This window comes from Drosophila montana, unplaced genomic scaffold, assembly GCF_035044405.1.
Source record: "Drosophila montana isolate Dmon_TW-CO22-7 unplaced genomic scaffold, ASM3504440v1 contig_3217_1, whole genome shotgun sequence".
NCBI classification, from domain to species: domain Eukaryota; kingdom Metazoa; phylum Arthropoda; class Insecta; order Diptera; family Drosophilidae; genus Drosophila; species Drosophila montana.
This window is the reverse complement of record NW_026998097.1, coordinates 728,932-756,835: the sequence shown is the minus strand read 5'-3', so window position 1 is coordinate 756,835 and position 27,904 is coordinate 728,932. Positions and strand designations below refer to the sequence as shown.

At 38.5% G+C, this 27,904-nt stretch overlaps 4 protein-coding genes across 6 annotated transcripts in view; 3 read left to right on the top strand and 1 right to left on the bottom strand.

Moving 5' to 3' along the window:
- The window catches only part of AstC-R1 (Allatostatin C receptor 1), a 179,031-nt gene that overhangs the window by 48,048 nt on the left and 103,079 nt on the right, over positions 1-27,904 (bottom strand). The gene's annotated exons all lie outside the window — the stretch shown is intronic.
- On the top strand, positions 210-1,517 carry LOC135433330 (uncharacterized). Its single transcript, XM_064689346.1, has 2 exons — positions 210-579; positions 1,393-1,517. The coding sequence occupies exons 1-2, from the start codon at positions 210-212 to the stop codon at positions 1,515-1,517; spliced, it is 495 nt and encodes a 164-aa protein (XP_064545416.1).
- On the top strand, positions 3,317-4,609 carry LOC135433329 (zinc finger protein ZFP2-like). Its single transcript, XM_064689345.1, has one exon. It carries the CDS (start codon positions 3,317-3,319, stop codon positions 4,607-4,609), a length of 1,293 nt encoding a protein of 430 aa, XP_064545415.1.
- On the top strand, positions 14,606-27,859 carry AstC-R2 (Allatostatin C receptor 2). Its single transcript, XM_064689039.1, has 2 exons — positions 14,606-15,112; positions 25,186-27,859. The coding sequence occupies exon 2, from the start codon at positions 25,437-25,439 to the stop codon at positions 27,096-27,098; it is 1,662 nt and encodes a 553-aa protein (XP_064545109.1). The 5' UTR covers positions 14,606-15,112; positions 25,186-25,436; the 3' UTR covers positions 27,099-27,859.

The window sequence follows — 27,904 nt, the reverse complement described above, 5'->3', positions numbered from 1 at the left end:
AATTCCCTCCATAAGAGTTGCCGTGCCACACTGGGTACAGAGTTAGGTACATCTTATGTGACCCTTTTACATAGCCCAATTTCCTCCACAAGAGTTGCCGTTCCACACTGGCACAGGTAAACTGCACAGAAATAGCTGGGACAATAATAAAATAGTGGTTGCCAACCACCCTTGCAGCAGTCTTGAATGTGAAGACCACAAAGTAAGACATGGATAGAGTTTGTCGCGTTTGCATGTGCTCAAAAGACCTGGTGGATATATTCGCGGAGGGGAAACTGTCTGATTGCGAACTCACCCTAGCGGAGATGTTAAATGAGTGCGTCAAGCACCAAGTGAAGCCGACGGATAAACTTACAAAGAAGATATGCAGGTCTTGTATTTCAGATGTGAAAATAGCTAATAGATTAAAACGCAATGCCGAAAATAGCCATAAGCGACTAAATAATAGTCTACAAGAAACAGATTTGGAAGAATTTATCGAAACGCTAGAAGCAGAAGATTGGGAACTCGTGCCGGATCCAATTAAAAAAGAGCTGGAGGAATTAGAGGTCCATTTAGAGAGCCCACAAGAAAGTCACAGTATAATCAAGAAGAAAAGAAATTCGAAGAACTCATTCAATTGTAATACTTGCGGAAAAATATTCAATAAAATTGGACATTTAATAATGCACATACGTACGCATACCGGCGAACGTCCTTTTAAATGTCCGATATGCCAGAAATCTTTTACCCAGCGATCTTGTCTTACGACACACCAACTTGTTCATACTAGCGAGCGTAAATACAAGTGTCCCCACTGCTCGAAGGACTTCAAGCAAAAACAAGGTCTTGTCAAACATCTGCGCAAACACGTCTTATTGAAAGAAACCAAGAGCATAAAAGAAAGTCTACATATAATTAAAGAGATACCAATCTCAAAGGAATTCAAGTGTAAAACTTGCGCGAAGACATTCAAAACAAATACAAAATTGACTGTTCACACTCGTACTCATACCGGCGAACGTCCTTTCAAGTGTTCGAAATGCCCGAAATCTTTTGCCGACCCATCTGCTTTTAAGAGACACCAAAATGTTCATACTGGCGAGCGTATGTACAAGTGTCCTCACTGCCCAAAGGATTTTACCATGAAACATGGCCTTGTCAGGCATCTGCCCAAGCACGCGTCAACGTAAGAAGTCAAAATCAAATTAGGCAATAAAAATAAATAAAAAATCATTATTTGCAAAGCAACTGTTGAATTTATAATAAATATTTATATCTCAAATAACTAAGTTTCTTATTTTTTTGACTGTGTAACAGAAATTCTGCACCAGCTCTCTAATCAGTTAAATTGCCCTCACAGCACAGTCTTATGGTCCCATGATTGCGTTTCCAGTAAAGATTTGTTTGCAGGTAATCAGACCCGAGCACTGATCATCCTAAAAGACCTGTCCAAAGCAGCTGCCTGCCATAAACTAACCGATCAATTGCTCAGCATGTTGCCCAAAACCACAAATATGATGATACGCCAGACATAAGGTTTACGTATGGGTTGCATAGAATGAGATTATTAAATATTTTTATTGTGCCTGGCTGTGTACATATTGTATGTTTGCTTTAACTGGTTTAGCCACCTCCTGATTTCTCAAATATTTTGGTTCATAAATAAGAATTTAATAAGATTATTAAACATTTATCAATTATAAATATTTATCAACTCTGGAGATTCTAATAATAGTTTATTAGACCTAACTACCCTACGTACAAGTGAACATACGAGTTTTATTATATTATGTATATACCAAATTTTGTTTTTAACTTTCTCATCTATCTCCTTGGGTAAAGCTCAAAACGTAGTTGAAACATATTTATATTGATTTTAGTTAACTGATCATTGCGAAGGCTTTTATTTTTTGGGAACTGGTACTGTGAACAGTGATTTGATTGTATATACACATATCAGCACACTATGTTAAATTAAAATTGTGTTTTAGATAAGATAGATTTTGAAGTAAACGTAAACTGATACCCAACCCAAGCAGCTTTTGTAAACTCTTTTAATTGATAAATGTTGGAAAAGTCACTGACACGTCCGCAATGCATTCGGCATTTAGACCCGTAATGCCAAAGGGATTTGTATTAATATGTATTTTAAATAAAGGCATTGGAATAGTAATTATATTGCTTAAGTGTTAATGTTTTATACTGTTTTATATAATAGTAAACTATATAATGTATAACTGCTTAACATATCATCATGTGATACGTGATTTGCAGTGGTATTTATCATCCGATATTTATGAACATTTTCAGGGCATAAATACGGCACTCCAAGTGTGTGTTAATACCAATGCCAACTTCTTATCTATACGGAAAACAAATAATTAAAATTAAAATATTAAAAAAATTGGTCTGCGTATGGAATGTAAGAATATATTTCGAATATATACTCAGACTAATGTATACTCATGTTATACAACTTGGGTTGATAGCATATACAAAATGTTACCAACTACAGGTTGTGGAGAGCGAAGAGGCGAATTCTCTGCTGGCCTTCGGTAAGTTTTGTAACCCCTTGAAATATCCAGACTTTTTGTTAGGCAACTGAGGTTCGTTAGGTACAAGTTATGTGACCCTTTTACCTAACCCGATTCCCTCCATAACTAAAAGTTGCTGTAGCGCAATGCATTATGTATGCCACGGGGATTTGTTTTGTTTATGAATTTCAAATGAATGCATTGGAATTGTAAATATATTGCGTAAGTGTTAATATTTTACACTGTATTATATAATAGTTAATTATATAACACGTGATCCGTGATTTGCCGTGGTATTTATCATCCGATATTTATGAACATTTTCAGGGCATAAATACGGCAATCCAAGTGTGTGTTAATAGCGCGAACTTTAAAACCATCTTTTTATGAATACGAAAAACGAATATTTAAAAATAAAAAGTTAAAATAAAATTTAAGAAATAAACATAGTTCTGTTTATGGAATGTCAGAATATATTTCGAATATATACTCATACTCATGTATAACAAATACAGGTTGTGGAGAGCGAAGAGGCGAATTCTCTGCTGGCCTTCGGTAAGTTTTTTAACCCCTTGAATTATCCAGAATTTTGATAGGCAACTGAGACTCGTTAGGTACAGGTTATGTGACCCTTTTACCTAACCCGATTCCCTCCATAACTAAAAGTTGCTCTACCACTCTGGCGCAGGTAAGCTGTACTGGTACCTCGGAGCTACCTGGACTTTAAGGAACAACGCATAAATTGTTGGTTGCCAACCACCTTTGCAGCAGTCTTGAATGTGAACACCACAAAGTAAGACATGGATGGAGTTTGTCGCGTTTGCATGAGCTCAGCGGACCTGGTGGATTTATTCGCGGAGGGGAAACTGTCTGATTGCGAACTCACCCTAGCGGAGATGTTAAATGAATGCGTCAAGCACCCAGTGAAGCCGGAGGATAAACTTACAAAGAAGATTTGCGGGTCTTGTATTTCAGATGTGAAAACAGCTTACAGATTAAAACGCAATGCCGAAGATAGCCATAAGCTTCTGAGTATGAGTCTAACGGAAACAGAAGACTTTATCGATATGCTAGCAGCAGAAGATTGGGAGCTCGTCAAGGATATGATTAAACAAGAGGTAGATGAAAGCTCAGAGCTGGAGAGCCCTGTAGAGAGCACACAAGAAAGTCAAAGTACAACTGAAAAGAGTGAAAACTCGACGAAGTCATTTAAATGTAAGACTTGTGGAAAAGCATTCAGAACAAATTCAAACTTGATAAGACACAATCGTAGTCATACTGGCGAGCGTCCTTTTAAGTGTTCAAAATGCTCGAAATCGTTTACTCAGGCTTCTTCACTTAAGACACATTTCACTATTCACACTGGCAGGCATCTGTTCAAATGTCAGCATTGCCCAAAAGCCTTTACTAGAAAATATAATCTACACGATCATCTTAAGAAGCATGGGGATCAAAATGTGATTGAAAAGAAACCAAAGGAGACAAAGTGCAAGACTTGTGGTAAGACATTCAAAAGAAATGAACATTTGATAAGGCACATTCGTATTCACACTGGTGAGCGTCCGTTTAAGTGTCCGAAATGCCCGAAATCGTTTACCCAGGCATCTTCTCTTAAAACACACCAAACTGTTCACACCGGCGATCGTATGTTCAAGTGTCCCCACTGCCCTAATGACTTTACTACAAAACAAGGCCTAGCCAATCATCAGAGGAAACACGTTTCAAAGAACGAATCCAAGAGCACCACAAGAAGTCAAAATATAGTTCAAGACAAAGGGAACTCAACGAAGCTATTCAAGTGTAAGATTTGTGGTTATGCATTTAATAGAAAAGAAAATTTGGTAAGGCACGGCCGTACCCATACCGGCGAACGTCCTTTTAAGTGCCAGCTATGTTCGAAATCTTTTACCCAGAGATATGTTCTTAAGACACACCAAATTGTTCATACCGGCGAGCGTTTGTTCAAGTGTTCCCACTGCCCAAAGGACTTTACAGGGAAACATAATTTAATCAGACATATGCGCAAACACGCTTTAAAGGAAGAATCCAAAAAGAAATTACACAATAAGATTAAAAATAAAGCCAAAAAATAAAAATTATATGTTTTAATAATAGTTGTTGAATTACTAATAAATATATTATATAAATACCTTAAAAATATTATTGTTAACTTCTTTTAACACGACTTTTTCCGTTAGCGGTTGGGCTACTACTTTTTTACTACTCATCTATGGTCGTTACTCGTTACTGCCGGGTCAAATTAATTATTTTGAAAACCCAATTGTATCAAGTTGTCAATTTGGAAAATATGTTTCACCATACTTCTATCCCCAACGCAATCAATTAGTTACAAATCAGATTTGTAAACAACAAAACTGTCATGTTCACTGAGATTCGACCCCGGTTCTTCCCAACGGGCGGTCCTAACACATTCAACGGCAGCATTGCCCCCGTTGTAAATAAGTAAAGGCTGGGTATGAAATTCATTAATGCTCATTTTCATTTTTGTTTACATAAATTGTCTCGCCTCAATTGCACAAAAGAAAACTTTGGTTTATTGCAATTTTACAATTAATATATATTCAGTACAGAAGACTTTAGTCTTCTCAGGGCTTGAACCCTTAATCACGTGATCAGTGTACCTTATCTATCGACTAACTAAGACAAAAAAACCAAAAGAAAAGAAAAAAATTAATTATTATTGTTGATTGCCATTGTCATTTACTTTATTATTATTACCTTTTCCTATTGAGAATAAAAAGTATTGACAATTGCTGATAAAGTTGAACCGGCGAATGGTTCGCTTGTTAATTCAACAGTCGACTGCATTATATGGCAACGTTGCTTATTTATATTAAGTTTGACAACCAATTTCCCTCAAAGGCAAAATGTTCCAAAACTCACAAGGGTCTAGGGTATCCCCCAGTCGATCGCTATGCTGCGAAAGCATTGTGGATTGATTAATGATATTAGGTTAATTTGAATGACAGTTCACATCTATTTTGTGACATCTGATGGTCATTTCTAATTGAAACAAAATTCTAAAGACTAATTTTTGTGCCCAGGTCTGTTTTGTGTTATATGTTTGTAGGGTGGTTGTTAATGTTTATTATGTTGTCAATATTCTGGTAATCCTACTGTGACCCTTTGACTATCGCTCACATTATTTTATACTTATGTTGTACTTTTATGGGCTGATGGGAATTGGTCAATAAAATCGACTGTCATGTCTCAGTGTCTATCAAGATGTACTACCAAACAGTATATCTGTTTCTGCTCCATTGGTTAACCAAACTTTTCGCTATAAATGAATTTAATTTTCAACGCGATAAACAGAAATTTGTGAGATCTGAGTTTTGGAATTTTTATGTAAAAGTGTGGCATTTGTTTTACATTTACCCAATTTGTGCTGTTGGGATCGCGTGCTATTACAGGGAACGCCCGGATCAGGAACTTGACTATTATCGTCTGTCGTATCGCATGATCCAGACCATGTTCGCTTTAAGATATTTTGGAATAGCACTGAGTGGTTGGACAGTCCTGCGACATCACAGCTGCTTACAGAATCTGCTGAATCTCTTTATACTGCTGTGCAAAAGACATCATCAGCTCTTTGGGCGTCAGGTGCATGTTCCTTTGCATTGTTGGATAATCCTATTTTTTCGTGAGCTGTGTCTACTTGTATTAGTTATGAACACAATTCCATGGAGCTACTGGCTCTTCACAATTCACTTTGTTCGCGCCACGATTCTGTTTCAATGGACTGATGTGGCAATGTTGCTTCATCTGCACCTCACGCAATCATTGGCATTACGTTTGGAACAGTCGGACAAAGGGCGCAGTGCAGAGCGACTCCAGTACTTAAAGTACTTCGAGAAATTACTGATTTTGCGTCGGAGCATGCAACGATTGTGCTATGCCTCTAACACTACGAGACTTGCCATAGAAATCTTATTAGCGATTCACTTCGCATTAACGAATTACTGGCTTAAAAAAAAGAATTCTCTGTTGATTGTTGTGCCCCTTAGCCTACTAATGTCAAATATGCTGAATATCATAAAGATGGCGAAATACATCTGTGAAATGGAGCGTGAGATTTTGAATCGTTTGTATTTGGATGAGCTGTACAGATTGCTGCGCAGGCCAAAGAGTATACGTAGCTGGCGAATGGAGAAGGTGAATAACTGCTTAGGTATTAGTTCTCATTACAGTTCCTAAAAAATCTCTTACTCTTTGCTTATGAAGCTGGAGCAGCTACATCTCGAGCGTTGCACTCGCCAGGAACGTGCAGTTACCATCTTCAACTATATATATGAGAGAAACTCTCTGATTTTGGATATTTCCGATTTTCTGTTTGTGAACATACTTTTAGCAATTGGCTGCAGCTTGAAATATGGTTTACCACAGAATGCGCCTTAACACCACAATCAATTATAAATTATTTGCTTATGCAACGTAAATATTTGCACGATTTGTTAAAAATGCAACTAAATATAAATTCACAAATTATCTTCAACGTTTGCACAACAAACAATACTTCACACTTTTTTATTTATCCCCTCTAAAGTCATTAAACTAAACAATTCATCAGACTAGGCTTATAATATATAAAAACAAGTGAAAGCAGTTAACGTCGGTGTACGAACATATAATACTCTTAACCCAAAAAAATACAATTTTGATTGAGAAGCTTTATAATATAATAAGATGAATTTATGCAGATTTTCATTAAGCTAGCTTTAATACTGGCAGACTTTTTTCCATACATATAGGCAGAAAACAAAGGACATGTTTATATTGACTTGATTGTGATTGATCTAGAATATATATGTTTTATGGCATCGAAAACTGCTATACATTGCATGACATAATTATAAAACCCTCTGTAAGGGTATAATAAATTTTCAAATGCATATTAATTAGTTTTAGCTGCAATGACTATGCAAACATATTGTTTATACATGTTTATATTGTGCTAGTTAATGGGATTTCATTATTTCAACCACAAAAATTGTTTATCATTTGTTTTTGGAGCCACTCGATTGTTGATATTTATATGCATGTCATTTAACGAGCCTTCCATTCAAAAGTGCTCTCTCCCATTTATATGTTCGGGTATTGGAAATTGTTTTTCAATGCTATTAAATGGGACAGCAATGTAGGGAATATCAGCAAATTGTATGCAAATTGAGTTGAGAGTAGAAACTGCGAGCACATTGTTATTTCTAATTTCGTTGCATTGGATACGCTCAAGTAAATCGGAAAACAAATTCAAAGTGATTTCAAATGAATCAAAATACGAAAAATGGCTGTAAATTCATAGTTGGAAACAAAGTATTAAAATCGAGTTTGCTTTTAAATTTGTCGATGCACAAAGTGACCAATAAACGCATTATATTGCTGGCAATAGTATTAGACCCTGTGCCGGCATCTCGCCATCTTTCCATGGCTGGCTCGCATTATTTGCACTTGAATGCTTTCATAAAAATGCGCTGCGATTTACCCAGCAGGTGGCAGGTGGCAAGAGGTATGGCATCAACGCACACACACACACAGACAATAAGACAAGACCCTCGCCTAGGTAGTACCACTTGTAATTGCAATTTTCGCGCGCTCACGTTTTCCCTTTTCCTATGGCTTTATTTACACTTGAACTTAAAATGGTGGCACGCGCAGCCACTTCGACGTACGGCTGGTTGGGTTTACACGTGCAGGGTTTGTATGATAACAAAGTCGAAACCAAGGTAACAAATATTTTAATCTTAATTTAGATACAAATTTTTTAGAATTTAATTAGCTTATGCTTGTCATTATTTAACAAATTGCCTGCCGTAAAAATATCCACAACATTCTTACACGGATCTATGCCGGAATCGGGCAGACTTTGTGCTGTTTAATTAATTTTTGTAATTAATTAATTAATTAATTTTTGTTAAGTCGATTCAAGCTATATTCTTTAGTGCTAATAGTATAAAATTGTTAATGATAAAATAATAATAAAAGAAAATAAAAATTTAATAATATTCATATTTATTTAAACAATAAAATAATAAAATAAAAATAATAATAACTACATTTTATTACAAGAAAATATACTATTTAGCTTATGAATTACCCACGGTAGCAGTTTTAGAAGAATTGTTTATTTAAATTTACATTTATCTTTTAGATTAAACGGATTTAGTATCTTCCTTTAATGAAAATACAGAATATTTTATGGAACTTTAATATGTTATAGCATATTTTATTGCAACGTTACATTTCCTGAAACGTGCACATATAAACCTTAATAAAGACAGACTAGCTCGTGTATCTTACTTGAAACGAGAGTTATTCTGCACCTAGCTACCTCATTCCCATTCCGTTTGTGTCCGGACAACCGATTTGTAATCTCTGAAATAATTTTTTCAGACACCACAAACAAAGCGATTGCAGTTTAATGCGAGATCTGGGAAACATTGTGTGCGATTGCGATTTAAAGAACATTAAAGCCATTTAAGCTGAGCCCTTGATTTGGAGTCGATAAGGATAATATTTAGAGAAGGTGCATTTAGGCAAAACCAAATCACACTTTTGTCATGCTCAGTTGTTGGCTTTTTTGGTGCTGGCAATATATCAACTAGATGGATGTTATTTGATGCCCTCTTTCCGCTGGCACCCTCCTCAATCGAGTTTAGAGCTCTTTACATCAATTACTTTGAATGTTTTGTGGCTCTTCAGGAGCAGCAGTACCATCTGGCTGGTTGCCCCTTTCAATTGAACAAATGCGAGTTGGAGCACTGCAAAAGGCACATAAAAGGGCAAGGACCTTGAAGTAGGCGAAGTAGGGGTATGTGCAAACAGTACAGCAGGCAGTCGGGCAAACAAATTCGCGCCATGTGAGGGTTCTGTGGCTGCCGTGGCTTTTTATGGTCGCTGATTTCATTTCCACGAGCTGGTTTTTGTACATTTTTCTTTTTTTTTTTTTTTTTAATTTATCCCGCGTTGCTGGTCAAAAGCAGTTGGCCAAGCATATAAATTAAATGATGGTCCAGCATTGAGCGATTGAAATTAGGCTATCCACAGCTCGCCACTTAATGCCTGAATGCAGCTCTCGCTCTCTCTGTCGGCGCTTTACGATTGCATTCTTTATGATGCTTTTGCTATTAGATTCCCAAATTAGGGAAATACTTTGAAGCCGTATCTCTTCTGAGCTCAAGAGTGTCTGCTAAGCATTTACAAGCACACTTTATGATTTTTCAGCCATGCCCTACGATTTCTCAGTATATTGTGCCTAGCGCTGGAGTGTGCGCTACGATATTAAATAACATTTAAATCAGAGTAGCCCATTTATCATGATATAAATGCATTGGAAAAAATGCTGACATTTTGTTAGTCATTTGGCCAAGAATTAAAAAGAAACAGCCAACAACATCTTTAGAACCCACTTTGGGCTTTAATATTCTATTAGCAACACAAATTATAAATGCTAAGACAAGCTAAGATGATAACAACGAATGTTTGTGACTTAGGCCTGAGGTAAATACAAGCAATGAATAACAATTTTCTATGAGCCCAAAAGTTTTAACTCGAACACGCAAACTTTATAATTGCCCCTTGGAAACGACCTGTTGCAATTAGCAGTAGGCCAAATGGCTGCCACTTGTGGCACATTAAAACTACAATATAATGGCCCGACATGGCACTTTGTTCAGCGTGTGGCAATTTAACGGGGTGGCTTGAAAACTCTGCTATCAACCGGTAAACGCGTCCTTGGGCTGAAAGCTGCCTAACCAGCCGTTTGAGTTGGGCGTTTGCTAAGGGTCCAGGCATTGTGATCCCAGCACGTGCAGTGTCAAAAAATTTGCCAGGTACTTAGTGCCTTGATACGCTGACCTGGACAACGTGGCAGGTGTTGTGTCAATCCTTGGATGCCACGAATGTCGCCTGTCAGACATCAGCGGCGACAACGAATGTCAACACGAGCGTACATCAGCATGTTGTTGCTGCTGTCGATGTCGTCGTCTCTATTACAGCTGCTGTCAAAGCAGCATGCACATATTGAAAGCGGATGCGGCGGGGCTTAGATGCGGGGTACGTTTCATTCAGTGTGTGCAGCTATGCAAATGATGCGCAAACTTCAAAGGGTACGGCAGTCAAGAAATGGCTAACAAAGTATAAACCAGAACGAGACCTCACCCAGCAGCAGCAGCAGCTGCAAAATTCTTCTGGGAGCGGGCAATAAGCGACCTGTCGTCCTGCTGACTTAATGCTTGGTTGGCTGGCAAAAACGCATGCCAGCGGAAATTGTTTAACAAAAGCAGGAAATGTTACACACATTCAATTACATAGACACGCTACGCTCCCGTCTCCCACATTTGTATGTATTACGTATACGCAATGTATGCCCGCGTTTCTTGCGGCATGTTGACAACACTTTGCAATTGGGTTAATTGTACATTGGCTCGCTCTGACTCGCTAATGCAATGCGAACTGTGCGCGTGTATGTGTGTGTGTTTGTGTGTGTGTGATGCAACAGCTTTTCAAATGTGGGTCATTGGGGTAGTGTTTAGGTTGAGCTGAAAGCTAGATGATGGGCGTTGGGTATAACTCGCTCGAATGCCTTTCAATTGCTGCCCATAAAAATGAACATTTAAGTGCGCAAAATGCTTGAAATTTCTAGATATAATTGCAGCCACCACGTCCCCAGAGTGAACTAGACAAATGCTCGTCAATAATGTCACTCATCCAGTTGTTGGGTATCATCCCCGACAACCACTCGTCACTCATGCATGCTCCACGGCACAGACAATCCCAGTCCCAACACGTGCGGGTATCATTTGCCGCTTATACGCCACTTGATAGCTGCTGGCCTTGTCTCGCCGTCCTGGAGCTACACAGTTATGGCTGGTCTCTCGACCCTCTCTGCCATAAATATGCAAATATATTACGTGATTTCTTGCAGAGATTCGCTCATAAAGCAAACAACTAGGCGAATGATGCAGCAAATGGAATTTGCACAACTAAAACTATCCCTGAAAATGGATATGTAAAGCACGTTAAAGCTTGACCGACTATTCGATGCTCTGCTGCCCAGTTGAGCATAACTGTCTTAAGAGTTTAAAATTTATTTGTAATATTAATATTTATTCGCTGCTTACAGCCCACAGTTAGCTCTAGTTAAGCGGGCGCATAGATATGTATATTCTGCATATTCCATTGATGGACGTGGGTAAATATCAGCAATTAAGTCGCATTAAACATTTGCTTAACCTTAATGTTCATGCCTTGCAATTATATGTTAATTAGCACGTTGTTGCATTTTATTTTTGAATAATAATTAAAACACATTTAATGAGGCCGCAAATTTGCATAGTTAATGCAACATGCCACGCCCTCAAGGCCGCGCAGCCTGCTGCCGATGAATGCTGAATCAAAGGCTCACAAAAAATTGTTTCGACGGAAGTCATTTAAAACACATTTCATCGTCTGATTTTGCACAAAGTTGTCGTTCGTACTGCGCGATGGGTGGAAAGAAGAGCGAGAGAGAGAGGGGGGGGGCTGTGTTGGGTGCTTTCATTTGGCATATGCCGCCTGTAATTAACATTCAGCATACATTAAACAAAATGACGTGTAATTTAAAATGAATTAATGAGCCAAGCAATTTATATATATATTTACTTAAGTCGTACCCAAAGACGACAAAAGTCGAGCAGGATGGCAACCAGGGCGTGGCACAGCTGCCATTGTAAATTTGACACGTAAATGCAAATGGCCAGCAAATGACAGGAAGGAAGTTGCACTCCAGACTTAAGCACCCAATGCAGGCAGCCAACGAAATTTAACGAGCACATAAAAAAAAGGACTGCCAATTTAAATTAATTATTGACTCTGGATTTTAATAATGCTCGCTAAGCTCTTTACTGCCCAATCAGCTCTTGACTGCTTGGCACATGTCAAACATGTGGAACACCTTCAACTCTATGTAGGGCAGCATTTATGACTGCATTTTCCATCTTTGTAATTCCAGCAAAATTTGGCTCTGCAATTTAATGGGTGTGCTTAAAGCTGGCGCAAAATGGTCCACAATCTGCAGACCCATACACTGACTGCAGTCAGTTTACTTACAAGCTATTAAATCGCGCATCGAAATATGTGGGTGGCAGGCAAGAAGTTTGCGGCTGCTGTTGCTGTTGATACTGTTGATGCAACTTTTTAACGCATCAACTTAATGTGCTTCAGCTAATTTGCTTTTTATTAAGAGCAACGCACGTCACACGCCTTTTTAAGGCGCCAAGTGACGAGCGCAGCTTGGTGGCTGCTCTGGTGGCTGCTCTGGTGGGTTGCTTGCTGTCAGCATTCGACAGAGGTGAGGCCGTGACGTGGTTTCCACTGGAACGTGTCCGTGTCGCACTGTATTCGAAGCCAAACAACATGTACATGTTTATTATGCTGTAAATGTTGTAAATAAAAGAAGACCGAGCGGCAAAGATTACAACTTGTACGACTTACAAAATACCCTATACAGCAACAACTTACGCCTTTTTGTTGTTATAAAGATTTGAAATTTCTTGATACACCTAATTTGTATCTTCTATAGTTTATATGTTTTGCCGTTTTACAAAAATCTCAATAGTTTTATCTAAGGAACAAAATTGAACTTGTTTTTTCAGCAGTGTTTTCATCCAAACTGAGGGTATTTCTGCATATTTACGTACAATATATTGTGGCGAAGCTTGGCAGCTATCTGCACGGAGCTCCCCAGGAAGTGCGTGCGAATTCCTGCCTTCGCCTGCCCGCTGTTTTAATGCAGTTTCCGTTTGCTTATGGCTCAAGCCTACAAGCCCGCAATGCGTTTAAAATTGTTAACGGCGCTTAAATAAAAAATTTATGGTGAGGAAAAGCCAAAGTGGCTTTTAAAATTAACTGCATTAATAAACAGTGAAGGCTGACACAAATATTTGTGCGTCTGTTGGAATTACTAGCGCAAATATATGACAGAAATGAAAAAATGTACGCGGATTAAGGATTTGGTGCAACGAGCGAGAGCAACACCGGGGTTAAATGCGATTCCATTTTCTATTCAAAAAGAAAATAAATATAATATCAAATCGAAATATTTTTCAAGTAAATACCAGACATTTATTGAATTTTTAGAAGACTCATAAATAATCTTTATTCAATAGCCACATATTTATTTTCGCTATTGCGCCATCAGAATTTCCAGCTACTCATCATTATCATCATTGGCAAGATCATTATTGCATTGCCAATTGAAATATTAAGCATACGCCGCATAGCCGCTGCCAAATGGCTTATGGCTAATTATTTATAAAATCAACACACATCAACACACTCACACCCACACACACTGCGATGCATGCACACTGGGAAGCACTTCGGAACGTATTTAGCGGTTTTGACGTCACAAATGTATTTAAGAATCCATTGACACATTCATAAATTGATGGCTGATTTATTACCAATAATTGCTTTTGATTGCTTTTGTTGTGGCTGTGTGTTTCTTTCTATTCGCAGAAGATGCAAACACTGCGCCCATAAACAAGGCGGCAAAAAAAAACAAACAAATTCGCATAATTTGTTTATAAACAAATGCGCATTAGACATAAAAGCATACTGCGGCGAACATCAGAGGTAACAGAAAGCGATTGGCGAAAGGCATTAAAAAACAATTATAATAATATTAATTAATAAATACTCGCACTTCCAATTTCAATCAAAGCCAAATTCACAGCATTTCAATAACATAATACTAACAGAGTTCCGACAATAGGCCACTGGCCACCCACATAGATTCCTGCTGTTAAAGGTAACATTAACAGTGCTGGAAATCGACTCCGAAACGATTCGGCTTCGGCTTCATAACAGCGGCCCGATGTTCCTATTGCTGTCTCTATCTCTCTCCCTCACACAGCGTGTCGTCGTCATTGTTCTGCAAGCGTATCGAACATACACACTCACATACACGCACATATTTCAAACAGCTGTTTGGCGTGGGCCTGGCAGAGCATCATTAGCATCATCATGATCATTAACAGTGACAACAACAGAGCGCGCACACACAGATGATGTTAGGGCCAGCGGCTTCTTTCACGGCTTCAGTCGTTGCCTGTCAACAAAGCGCTGCGCACGTGTGCAAAGGCGGCGCTCGGCAAAACGTTTTCCCTCAAATTACCAAAGGCAAACGCGCAAAGTCGGAAAAGTTGGTTTGTGTATTTGGTTACGACTAACAATCAGTGGAAAATCATGTTTTATGTGTTCGTGCAATCATAATAAATGAATAAATAGAACAGCAAATATAACCAAATGACGTGGAAATTGTGGTAAATTAAAAGCTAACCATTTGTTGGAGCGTGAAATTCAAATAAACAGTCGAGTGACGATAGAACAATAAGCCATACGCAAACGACAAAAGGCCAAAAAGTTTTTCAAATTAACTAATAAAATGAGCTTAAATAACATTTAAACAAAGTTACTTTTTGATGTTTTTGAAAACAAGTTTGTTATACTGATAAGCGACTTAAATAAACACAACAAGTACGGCCACAAAAGGAAAATTTAAAAGAAAAATTACAATAGACACGGAAGAGAGAGAGGTAAATATTTATTATTTTCACAGAACAATAAATCTGCTTGAACCTGAACTCAGATGCAGAGTTTATCAAAACCCCAAAAAACAGTTAGCCAACCCAAAACAAAAAAGTGTCAAATTTATGCGAAGCGGTAAAACGAAACTGCCGGAAATTTATATAGCTTATGAAGGGAAAAAGCTCCAGAACAAAAAACCCCCACACACAAGTGCACACTTCAAGGATCTTTATTTGCCTTTGTAATTCAATGCCAATTCTAAGATAGTAAAGAAAGAAACTTTCTTCTCATTCTTTGTTTACTTTTCCATAATTACGCGATAAACAATTTTTTATCGCATTCGAATTTTCTTCGTTTCATTTACTATTGTTATGAATAGAGGTTTTAAACTATTTATAGTTTTCCCACAATTGAATTTATGAACTACTTGTGCCGATTGCATTTATATAATCCGAGGGATTTTAAATATGTACACTTCATATTTATCTAGTTTTCTTCTATAAATTCTATAGACTGCATTTTTAATTTGACTAAACAAAATGTTGCTAAGTTAAATTAAATTCGAATACCATAACAAAGCCTAGCTAGACTCTTACAAACTATGCAAAAGAACAAACGATGCCTTTTACATACCTCAGGAAAGCCCGCCAGCAGTGCCAAGTCTTGACTTCAATGCGTTTGTTCTGCTATCAAACTCATAAACCTACAATGCGTGGATTTTGACAGTTCTCGTATGTTGAATTTGTCAAAAGTCCAAAGTCAAAGTTGAGAGTAGGGTAAAAAAATCATTCCATTCAGCTGCTACTGAAGGAAGCTGTTGCCTCTGCAGTGGCTGTTTGATAAAACGTTGCACACTTTTTGGGGCACACTGCCAAATTGCTTAGGGAACAGCCCCCACTCGGTGCAAAGCCACAATGGGGCGTCAAGCAGAAAAGACAAGTTAAATTAATAAGCACGTCAAGCGAGAGAAGGAGAAGAAGCAGATATAAGTGAACTAAGTATTAAAATAGTCAAATAGAGAAGCGGACAAATTGCCTGGGGTTTGCTAAACGCAAAACCGCAAAGTCAATGCTGATAATTAAATGTAATTATACAATGTTTGTATTGGTTAGTTTCTCTGTGTGTGTGCGTGTCCATTTTATTGTGGTGTGTGAGTAATGACGTACTTATGAAAAGCAACAGCGACGGCGTAAACAAAATAAATTATAAATTATTATATGGAAATCTAAATACTCTTACCAAAAGTCGATGTCTTGTAAGCATATTCGAAAGATATTGTTAGATATGCCCAACTAAAAAAGCAACAGAAGCTATGTTATACAAGCAATTTAAAACGAAAAAGGCTTTTTAATTACGAGCAATAAATTACAATCTATTTGATAGGCTCCGTTTGTAAAATCGGAACAGCTCGGTTTACCCTGCCGGCCTTGTGTGTGCGGCCACGTAATTGAATTGCAAAAACATGTGGAGCATCAACATGAACGCGACCCGATATCTATAGCTGTGTGTATATCGGGGCATAATGTGCGCCTAATGTCAGATAAGAGCTTATAATAATGACGTGCAGGCAACGGCCTACCAAACTTTCGGTTGGCAGCGGCAAAGTCAATAAAATGTAATTAAATCGACATTGTTATCAGCAACACACGCCCCACACACACACAAATACACATAAGCCCACACATGTACGCACACACTAATAGTGTTAGCCTCTGTTTTATGCATTAATTTTAATAGAGACTTTGGCTCCGGATTTTGCCAAATTTTTGTTTGTCAATGGGTTCATTATTTGGATGTTAGAAAAATGTGTTTTATTTTTTGATTGTGGCTATTGCTTTTATAGAGTATACACATTATTGTCGCTGGGCTTATGTGACATTTTATTTATTTTTATAAGATTATGATAAATTAAAGCACACAAAAAAAACCAAGACATATTGTCATCAGAAATCTAGGCTAGGCTAATTACTTTATTTATCTAGAGTCTGTATTCCGAATGGAGATCAATGAAGGGTAAGAAAATAAAAAATTAATAAGTACTAATTGAAGAAAATAACAAGTTCAGCTTAAGGCTGCGTATGAAGAGAAAGTTTTGGTTAAGAGTTGGCAAGCCTGTTAAAAAAAAAATAATAATAATATTAAGCAAGGCCATTCAATAAAGGCAGTTAATACCAAAGCCATGAACGGAAAATCGGCGAAACTAAAAACTAATTTATGCGCACAATGCTCTCGAAAACTGCAACAATTTCCAATGGCCGGGCCAACTTGGCCGTAACTTGTACGCCGTGATGGGAGCAGGTCTGCCAACTAGTTTTGGCAAGCGGTAAATGAGCGGCGGCAAAGTTTGCACTTCAAACGAAATGAAAATGCTAAAAAAAAAATATAAATTAAAGTGAGCAGCAGATGGAGAAAAAAGAGCACAGAGCTCGTAAGTAGCTCATTTCCATTTACCTTTTGCTGCCGTTATTCAAATCTTTGGCAATTCGCCGTAAAATACACTTCAGCAACTGCTCTTTGAATTTGATTAACAATTTTCCAGCGCGGCTATCAAAAGTTGGCTATTCACGTTACGAATGTTCCGGGCAACCCCTTGAAACCGAACCCCGTTGATTTTAATTGAAATTGCAGTCAAAAATGGGTTAAAAGAAAAAGTTAAGTGGCCCGGCAAAGCCTCGCCGAAAAAAAGGATGCCCAATTAAATGAAAACTTTTGTCTTTACGGTAATTTGATAATTTAAAGGAGCCTCCATTGACGCCTTATCCAGAGATACCATTTACGGATTTGCCGCCTTAAAAAGGCAGCCCAAGCTGAATATCGCGGCAGCATAAATCCTTAAAAAGAATTCTGTATACACACAAATCTGTTAATATGTATATGTCTTTGTGTGCGCACAGCGCACACAGTATACTTGACTACAAATACCATTATTCAGTCATATATCCGAGCTGTGGAGATGGCTCTTGAGTGATTTGCATTTTTCAAGAACTACTGCAAATTGCATAATTCGATATACAAACAAAGCTCTGCCTGCAATCGTCAGTTCGCCAACAAAAGTCTCTCAGTCGTTCAGTCCGTCTTCATTCGCCCACTTGCCGCATACCAACTTGTGAACATACGTGCGCACAGTAATCCTTCAGTCCAGTCGGTTTCTGTGGAAGTTTCATTACATAATTGCCATCTGTTTGAAGTGCAATGCACTTGAAGAAACCGAAAACCCAAAAAGCTTGCCATGACTGGTGAGTTTTAAGGCTTTAAGCTGGACCCAATCACAAATTGGCTATTACTTTGAAGCAGCCAACCTCAACAGTAATAAGTGACTATAAATATTGGAGAAATCTTCATTATCAACATCAACCAATGCCGACATTTCAATTAGCTTTTGAGGCAACATTTTGTGGCATTCAACAATTCCTTCACTTATGGCGACGGTTGTGGCAACACTTGCTGCGTCATGGGCGTGACATGTCGTAATTTCTCCGAAAACGCGTCTGAATTGCGGCTATGTAAGACAGAATTATATTTAATTAAAGGTTTTTTATAAGGACTATTGGACCTGAGGAGAAGTAGACGAGTAGAGTGGGACAGCTGTTAGCAACTGACAGCAGTGTAATCTATTCTAGGATTGTATTGTATTCGCAATTCAAAAGCTCTAGGTCCGTCTAATGTTATTAGTAAGAATTGCTCTTCTAAGGAACTTTCATAACTTCAAGTATCATAAACATTCTTATATATCATTGATTAATTGCAATATAATATATGTGCTCCTCATCTGTCATATCTGAAATACCTTTAACTCTATATTGCAGCCACAGCGAGTTACTCACTTATATTTTAATCGGTCTTTCTGGCTTATATTTGATTGTTTTCTTACTTTACTTGAAATTCGCATTCTTTCTTCGACCTGGCAGCCGATCTCATTTGTTTTCACTTGAAAGAATCTAACAAGATGTAGTTATGTTCATCGATGCGAACGTCGAATGATTTACATTGACACTTGGCTCTAAGTCAAAGTTGGGTCTAGTGAAACCACTCTTTAAGTCCAGGCCCAAGTCTGGGGCATGCAACAAGTGCTTGAGTCGAAGAAAATTTATCGATGCTAAAACTTGCTTTCAAAGTGAATTACGACAAGTTTGTCGTAGAGCTCGCCTCATGCCCCAAACCTTGCTGCCAGGTTTTTCTTTTTATTGCCAGCGCGGCAAACACAAATAACCGTATGGAGAGTCATCGGCCCAGGCCGTCGGACAGTCGAGTAAGATAAATGTCTGGAAGTTGGCCAAGGAAGAGGAATTTTCAAGCTTGAGCGAAGCAAGGACCGAATATGAAAAAAATGGTAAATGGAAGCAAAAAGCGTTGTCGGAGTAAATTTAATTGGTAAGTCGTTTGACTAATTGAAAAGTTGTAAGTTCGAAGCACGAAAATAGAAAAACTTCTATCCGGAGAATTTCCGAACTAAACTTGTTTGTCGGACAGAAGAAAACTTGCACATAAACAAGTTTAAATATCTATGGCGACAAAATTAACAGATTCCACTTAATGACAGCTACTTCAGACACTCTTACTCATAACTCTTACCCAGCGCTAGCTATATTCGCCAGTATATCTGTAACAAGATTAAGTTATTACGTGGCAGGCAACAGAAAATCTATAAAAATTGCCATATTGATTTATTAACCTAAGATACTGTTATAGCCGCTCATGTTAGTCGTTTCTCAAAGCATGCTAACTAGCTTATGTTTTCATAGCCAATTTATGAGTCATACGAAAAAGCAGCCTATTATTTTTATTGCATTCATGTTTTACTTAAGCTTCACTTGGCCAAAGAGGGCTCGTAAATTGGCCAAGTTATTTGGGCACGCACATGTTTGAAAAGTCATATATTTTCGTCACAATTTCCAATGATCTGCATATCGGAGTTGGCTACAGTTTCCATTTCCGTTGCTTTGACGATTCTGACCCTCCTATGTTTTTTTATACCCTATAAAATTTGTGACCCATGGTGTGTGAGTTTTGACTATATTCTATTTAAAGTTTTTTATAAAAAAATCGTTAATCTTTAACTAAAAGTACTTCCCTTAAGAATATGTGCGCAATATTTTCAAATATTTTGGCTCTTTGCACACGTGTCTATGGGGCATTCTTTAGTCGAGCATTCTCTATTAATATTTGTTTGTTTATTTTTTTATATTTTGCACTAGTGACACGATTTATGTGGACATCGTCCATTTATCGCGCCATCATATCTTGTTTTTTCTGTCGTACGAGCGGCCGAGTTGCCGCTTGGATGGACATGTACCCATAACAATAAATATATGTCAAATATTTTACTGCGCTGTACAGAGTCATATTTTTACAGCAACTCGAACGCGAAGGCCGACAAGTATGTACATACATTTCAAACATTTTATTATCTCCTACAACCAGTTTATATTTATGCGTGTGTGTGTGTATTATTCCTAGGTCTTAGTTGCTGCTGCCTTTTCGTAGCCATGAAATAGTTAAGAATGAGCATAAGAATGCAAATGTAACAGACAGTAGGAAAATGATGCTATCATAAAAAAGTATATACTATCTTGTATATTCTTGATCTGATCTAGCCATGGTCAGCTTGCTATTTGTATACATACGTTGAAATTTACATTTCTATGATATTAAACCCAAACCCTTGCTTTATTTGCGGTTTTCTAGCAATTATTTTTATCAGAATTATCTGTCATATATTATTTATCTGTACCGCATACCCCGCAATTTGTTGGCGAGCAAGCGGACAATTGGGATGCTGGAGAAGCCAACATCGATATCGACACCGTTGTTGGTCTGGTCATGATTTATAAATAATTAAATATTTATTTTCGCACGTCCTAATGACGTTGGCAGTGATGTCAGCGTTTGGCATTTGCCCACCTCATATGCTCATTAATATTAATAAGAGGAGCACATGGCAACTGGCCCAATCTCCCTGCCTCTTTCGCTTGCGTTCTCTCTCTCTTTTTCGCTGTCTGCTTTGCTGGTCGAATCTCAACAGGTGTTTGTGTTTATGTTTCGCCGTGTCACACGTGTTGTCCTTGTGGTAATCAAGTCAAGTACCTGAGAGCCCGAGCACGAAAAGTTTCGCTTTGTCCTAGGGCACTTGGTGTACATTGGTAGGGATTCGTTTATCGTTGTCGTTTTCGTTTAGGCTAGAATCCAATTTCCATTATCCAATTTTGATGCTGTCAGGCGCACATAAATAAAATTCGAAGCGAGTACAATATTCGAGAGCCGATCCCCGGTGCTTTGTTATGCAAATCTCGGTAAAAAGTATCAATCTCCTACTTAGGACTTAGTCAAAACAAAGTCCATTTACTGCAGGCACCCCAGCCTCAGGCTCTGGACCATGGCCCAGCACATGTTTTATAGCCTTATGAGTTCCCAGTTGCCGTCGTTTTATAGCCAAAAACATTAAAACTCATATTTTTCCAAGAATTTTTGCTGCTCTTTGAGTGAGTCCCCAAGGCAAACAAAAAATAATAAAAAGGAAGAAAAATAACCAAAGAAAATTGTCTCTGTTCACTTTAAAGATTTTTAAATGCTCGCGCAGCTCGAATTTCAGAATGGCATAATTGCCTGGTCCCAGGATTCAAGCATGATATTTCAAAAATTAAATGTATAAATTGTATGCAAAAATTGCCGAAAAAAAAGAGGAAGAGAAATTCTGCCATACTCCACTTGTCCATCGTACTCTACGAATTCATTCGTAAAAGCCTACACAATTGCTCCTTGTTTACTTTGTATGCCACTCTTGCCTCCGGCTGACAGTTCCAGGACCCCGCCCGACCACTAAGTGTTATCACAGGTGTACGAAGTCGGCGACGTTGCCGGCGAAAAAACTGCACAACAAATAAATAACAAAATCACTTGTGTATAATTTTGAACAAAGAGCGGCGCGCACCAAAAGCGAAAGTGATTTAAAATATATCGACTAAAAAATATACTCTTCATATAACAAAATACCCTAACAGCCAATTTGGGCACGAAAGAGTTAGAAACTCTGGTATGAAAACTCAATTTATATTTGGTCACATAGGGCTTATGGCTGATTCTTAGTATATGTATGAATATATTTATCTGGTATCTTTATTCCTTGGTATCGCATTACCAAATATTAAGCTATGTACTAGAAATTTGTAAATATTATCAATAAATCCTAAGTTCTAATAAATTGTATGCATATCCTACAGGTCAAAGCATTCTCGAAATAAGACAGAGTATATTTGCTTTGGTTTGGCTGTAAATAAATGAAATAAAAAACAAATGGGAACGTTGCGGAGCAACCGATTGCGCAATACTCTTTTAACAGTGTAATACCAGCTTAAATAAGTCCAAAAGAATATTTTAATATTTGACTGCTGGTTGAATTATATACATATCAGTCATATGCTCCTTGTTACATATGCTTACAACATTTTATTATGCCTTTATCAATTCACTTTATTACAGGGTATTGAAATGTTTTCGATGATAACAAATTTTTGTACACCATTTACAATTTGACTTTTTTTTTTGGCGCGTGTCTCTTGTGTGTATGTGTTTTCAAAGGTGAGCGCACTTCTTTTTTTTATCTATATAATTTGATTTATGCCGCTGGCAACCACAAACAACAAAACTGCACGTTTATCGATTCTATATATTGTGGCAGAGTGTGGTGTTGTGGGTTGCTTAACGGCTACCAAAACTCGCTTTAAGTTATCTCTATGAATATCCATTAAAGATGATGAGCCACGCGCGCTTTCAGCAGCGGTTAATGTTAGCGTCAACGACGTGCCACGCCCACAATTCTACTCAGGCACGCCTCCGCCCAGCATATAAGCAATAAATTAATTTGGCCCACGAACAAACTGAAATCAGTGTCTAGACGAAGGCCTTGGCCAGACCAACTCGAGAGCCGCAAAAGGCGCGTGTTGAATTTAAAGAGCCCACAAAGTGCGCTTCAAGGCACTTGCCGAGTTCAAGTCCAAGTCCTGGCCCTGCCACTACAACTGGCACTGGTCATAGTCGTCCTACCCGACAGTTTAGCAGGCTTCAGCTGCAAGCTCCGCAAAGCTGGAGCCATATCCATTAATTTTTTTTTCTTCTCCGATTTTGATGTTCATGTTCATTTGCCTGCTGTTCTTTTGGTCTTTAACGTTGCCTCGAATGGTTTATGTTACTCGCACATTACTCAAATGTGGCCACAATGTGGCGTACAATATGAGCAAATTAAAACAAGCGAAACATTTTTCAAACAAGCGATTTACAGTCATGACGAAATTGTTTATAAACAACGGCTACACTTCATATATATTTTCGGAACATTTAAATCACTTTATTATTTAGTATAGTATATACATAAATAGCTGTTTAAAGATGTTTACCTGACTTATATGTTGTTTAAAAACGCATTTTTGCTAAGTATAATTCCCATGAATTACAGTTTATTATCTTAATAAAGATAATCAACTATTTATTATATGCAGTTCAAAAAACTTCAAAGCATAACCCATATAATTACTATGCGATTCGCTGAGGTGCCAATCAATTCATTTAAAATACATAATTTTAACAAATCCCTGTGGCATTACGAGTCTAAATGCTTAATGCATTGCGGACGTGTGAGTGACTTTTCCAACATTTATCAATTAAATTAGTTTACATAAGCTGCTTGGGGCATTAGTTTACGATTACTCCAAAATATTATCGAAAACACAATTTTAATTAAGCAGAGTGTGCTGATATGTGTATATAGAATCAAATCACGATTCACAGTACCAGATCCAAACAATTGAAGCCATCACAATGATTGGATAACTAAAATCAAAATAAACATTTTTCAACTAAGTTTTGAGCTCATCCAAGGGTGATAGAAGAGAAAGTTAAAAATAAATTTGGCACACACATAATGCGGAATATAACAATTGTTTTCGTTCTGTAGTTTTTACTTGCTCTTGATCAAAATTTTGTACCTATACTTAGGATATTTTTGACAATATTTGAGAAAAAATGTGTAGGTGATACAACCAGCCAAAGCAAACACATAAAAGGTACATGGCCAAGTGCAATATGCAATCATTATGCCCCCTCTAGAGCTCCTTTATAATGACTCTATCTGGCCCAAACTCAACCGACTCTCAGGCGTTTACGGCCTCTGTAATGTTTGGCAATATGTCTAACAATTGATTGCTACCCAGTTTTGAGGCCTGCAGCTGCGTTGAACAGGCCTTTTAGGATGATCAGTACCCGGGTCTGATTACCTGTCGACAAATCATGTTGAGGCTAGTAAAACCTTGCTGAAAACGCAATCATGTGCCAGGTATGTAGTTGATTTGGCACAAAGCCGTGATGCGAGGGAACAGTAGGGGATTAGAGAACTAATTGAAAGCTGAGCTGAGAGAGAATTTCTGTTTCGGGGATCTGGGAAATGTATAGGAAAGGGCATCAACTCATATATTTCAGTCAACTCATGTTGTTTATCTAACGTGGATAACAACAATTAATTCATTAGAGCTAACCAGCTTGTTGGGCTGCAGGGGGTAGACTATTCCCCCATATTTTTTTGCCTTGACCTACAAATCTTTGTGGCATTCGGCCGTGGCTCGTGGCAAACTAATTCTGGGCCCAAACAAAAACTTGGTCGTTTATTGGCCTTCTGTCTGCGGAGTTTTGTTTAGATGATGCTACACTAATTTACGCAAAGCGTAGAGATTTTTATGAAGGGTCTAAATTGCGATAAGTTATAAATTACTTAACTTTGTGTTTATATAGAAGAAACTGCAGTTAAAATGATGAATCAAATCTAAAAGCAATTTTTGCAAACTATCAAAATTGAAGCGTTGGACTGATTGAAGGGATTATAAGAACTGACCAAGGGTAGGAAGAGAAATTGCCTTTCCGCCCCACCTACCCTGTATAGTGATACATATTCATATATATATAGTATGATGTATGGTTAGTGCTTTTATTGAGTAACATATTATGTGGGCTATCAATCTAAGCTAATTAGTTGTGTAACATGAGTATAATGTAGCATGGAATTAATAATACGCTTTGCATTCTTCTCTCATTTCAGTTTGAAAACTGAAATTATGTGACGGCAGCTGTGCGGTGTGCACCTCCACTTTAAGCCCACGCATCAAGTATGGAAAACATATCAAAATATTTGAATTTTAGCAGCAGGCATCACTTAATGAGCGTTGCCCGGGATTGAAAATTAGCCAAGCGTACATAACGATATCAACAGCAACACGAACAGGAGCAGCAGCAGCAGCAGCAGGATTACCAGCGGTAACAGTGGGAGCAACAACAAGCCGCACAACAAACATGAAAGGCTACTCGAAACCAAATGGTGCCGCTAACCGCAGCTGCCACATGGACCATGTCCATGGTGGATGTGGCGTCCTGTTATTTTTGCTGACAGCACTGACACTAACGAGCTTAATAACGCCCACAGAGCAGTTGACAACGACGTCGACGTCGGTGTCGACATTGGCAAATGGAACAGCAACACCACAGCCTATGCCCACTTCCACCAAACCCAGCGACGCCAACGCCGACGGCGACATAGACGTTGACGTCAACAGCGCCGGCTATAGTCCCGTATTGGAACTCTCGGACTACTACAAGCACATGAATGCGAATCTGGTAAATGGTGGCAACGGCTTCATATTTCCGTCAGGCTTCAATGGAACTTTGCCGATTGGCTTTGGCGGCGACCAGCCCAATGGCAGCGGCGCGTACAATCCAATGCAGGGTTGCCGCCGAGACGGCAACTTTGTTCTGGAGCTCATCACGATGATACTCTATGCGCTTGTCTGCATTGTTGGTCTCTTTGGCAATACGCTAGTCATCTATGTGGTGTTGCGCTTCTCCAAGATGCAGACGGTCACCAATATCTATATACTCAATCTGGCCATAGCGGACGAGTGCTTTCTGATTGGCATTCCATTTTTACTCTACACAATGCAGGTGGGTAACTGGCCATTTGGCAACTACATGTGCAAGGCCTATTTGGTGAGCACCTCGGTGACGCAGTTCACCTCCTCCATATTTTTGCTCATCATGTCGGCGGATCGTTATATAGCCGTATGTCATCCGATATCATCGCCCCGCTACCGGACCCCGTTTGTCTCTAAAGTCGTCTCCGCCGTGGCCTGGACAACATCGGTGTTGTTAATGCTGCCTGTCATTCTGTTTGCCAGCACATTCGAGTCTGGTCCAGGTCACGTCTCCTGCAGCATTAATTGGCCCGAAGCCTTCAATATACAATCGGAATCTGCGTTTATTCTGTACTCTTTGGTACTGGGCTTTGTGACGCCGCTGATCTTCATCATGATCTTCTACTGCCTGGTTATACGCAAGCTGCATACGGTGGGCCCCAAGCACAAGAGCAAGGAGAAGAAACGCTCACACCGCAAGGTTACCAAACTGGTGCTGACCGTGATTACTGTATACATAATGTGCTGGTTGCCCCATTGGATATCACAGGTGGCACTGATTAACTCAAGGCCCGGCTGTGCCTCCAGGCTGGAGCTGGCAGTTTTTCTGGCCTGCGGCTGCCTCAGCTACTCAAACTCGGCGATGAATCCCATACTCTATGCCTTCCTTAGCGACAACTTCAAGAAGAGCTTTATGAAAGCCTGCACTTGTGCGGCACGAAAGGATGTGAATGCCCAGCTGCAGCTGGAAAACAGTTTCTTTCCCAAGTTTGGCAAGGGGCGACAATCGGAGCGCTTGATTGGCCCCAACGCCACTGCAAATAACAGCAAGGCCAAGAAGAGGACTCTGGCTAATGCCCGGAACAATAATGCACAAATGACCACAACTACAACGACAACCACGGCTGGCACAGACGTCGTTACCTCCATACAGCCCGTGGCAATAACTCATACGGCACCCCAAATTACCCCAACTACTGGCGCCGCCCTGCTCGTTGTCAACGCCGAGACCAACTGTAAGCCACCGGTGCTCCATACGGATTTATAAGAGCGGGCTCCCGGCATGCCGCTCGAGACGGTTGTATTTATAGCGCACAGATGAGTGCGCGTAGAAGTGTGTCCAGGGGAGTTGCAGTTGAATGCAGAGCTGATTAGTAGACCAGAATGTTTACTATAAGGAGAACATTGATATTTTTTACAATATGTAGATTCTGTTGTATATTATCCTCCACATTCACACACTCCGGCAGGTTGAGTACAGAAAGTTAAATCTTTTACGAAAGATTGACGGAATAGATTTTATCTTTAAGTAATATGGAGCGCAGTGTGGTTGAAGCATTAAGCCAAAGATATATTCAGAGAAAGACCCTGATGATAGTTTGAAAGTTGTAAACAACTCATAAAAGTCTAAAGAATGTAACCAAAAATAATTTAAAAATATAAAATCGAAATACAATTTAAGGGGAATTATTCAATAAACAATTCCACTGGAAATAAAACGAAAAAACAAGTATTTGAACAAATCTTCACATTACCGAATGAAATTCCCAATGTGATGATGAAATAAGAAAGGAAGACGATTAAGAAGATATTGCATACAAAATAAATAAAAATGTGCGTTTAAAATTAAATTGATTAAAAAGTTTATAGTATGTAGACATTCAATTATCAAACATAATGAATACTAATTAAAATTCAATATCAATAATATAAACATTTTTCAAACTGAAATTGATGTTAAAATAAATGTTTCAATTCGCTGTATACCCCTTAATAATTATATTAAAACAGTTAAAATATCCCTCTGGATGAGCTATTAAATTACAATGAAAAACTAAAATCGCGTATTTTCTG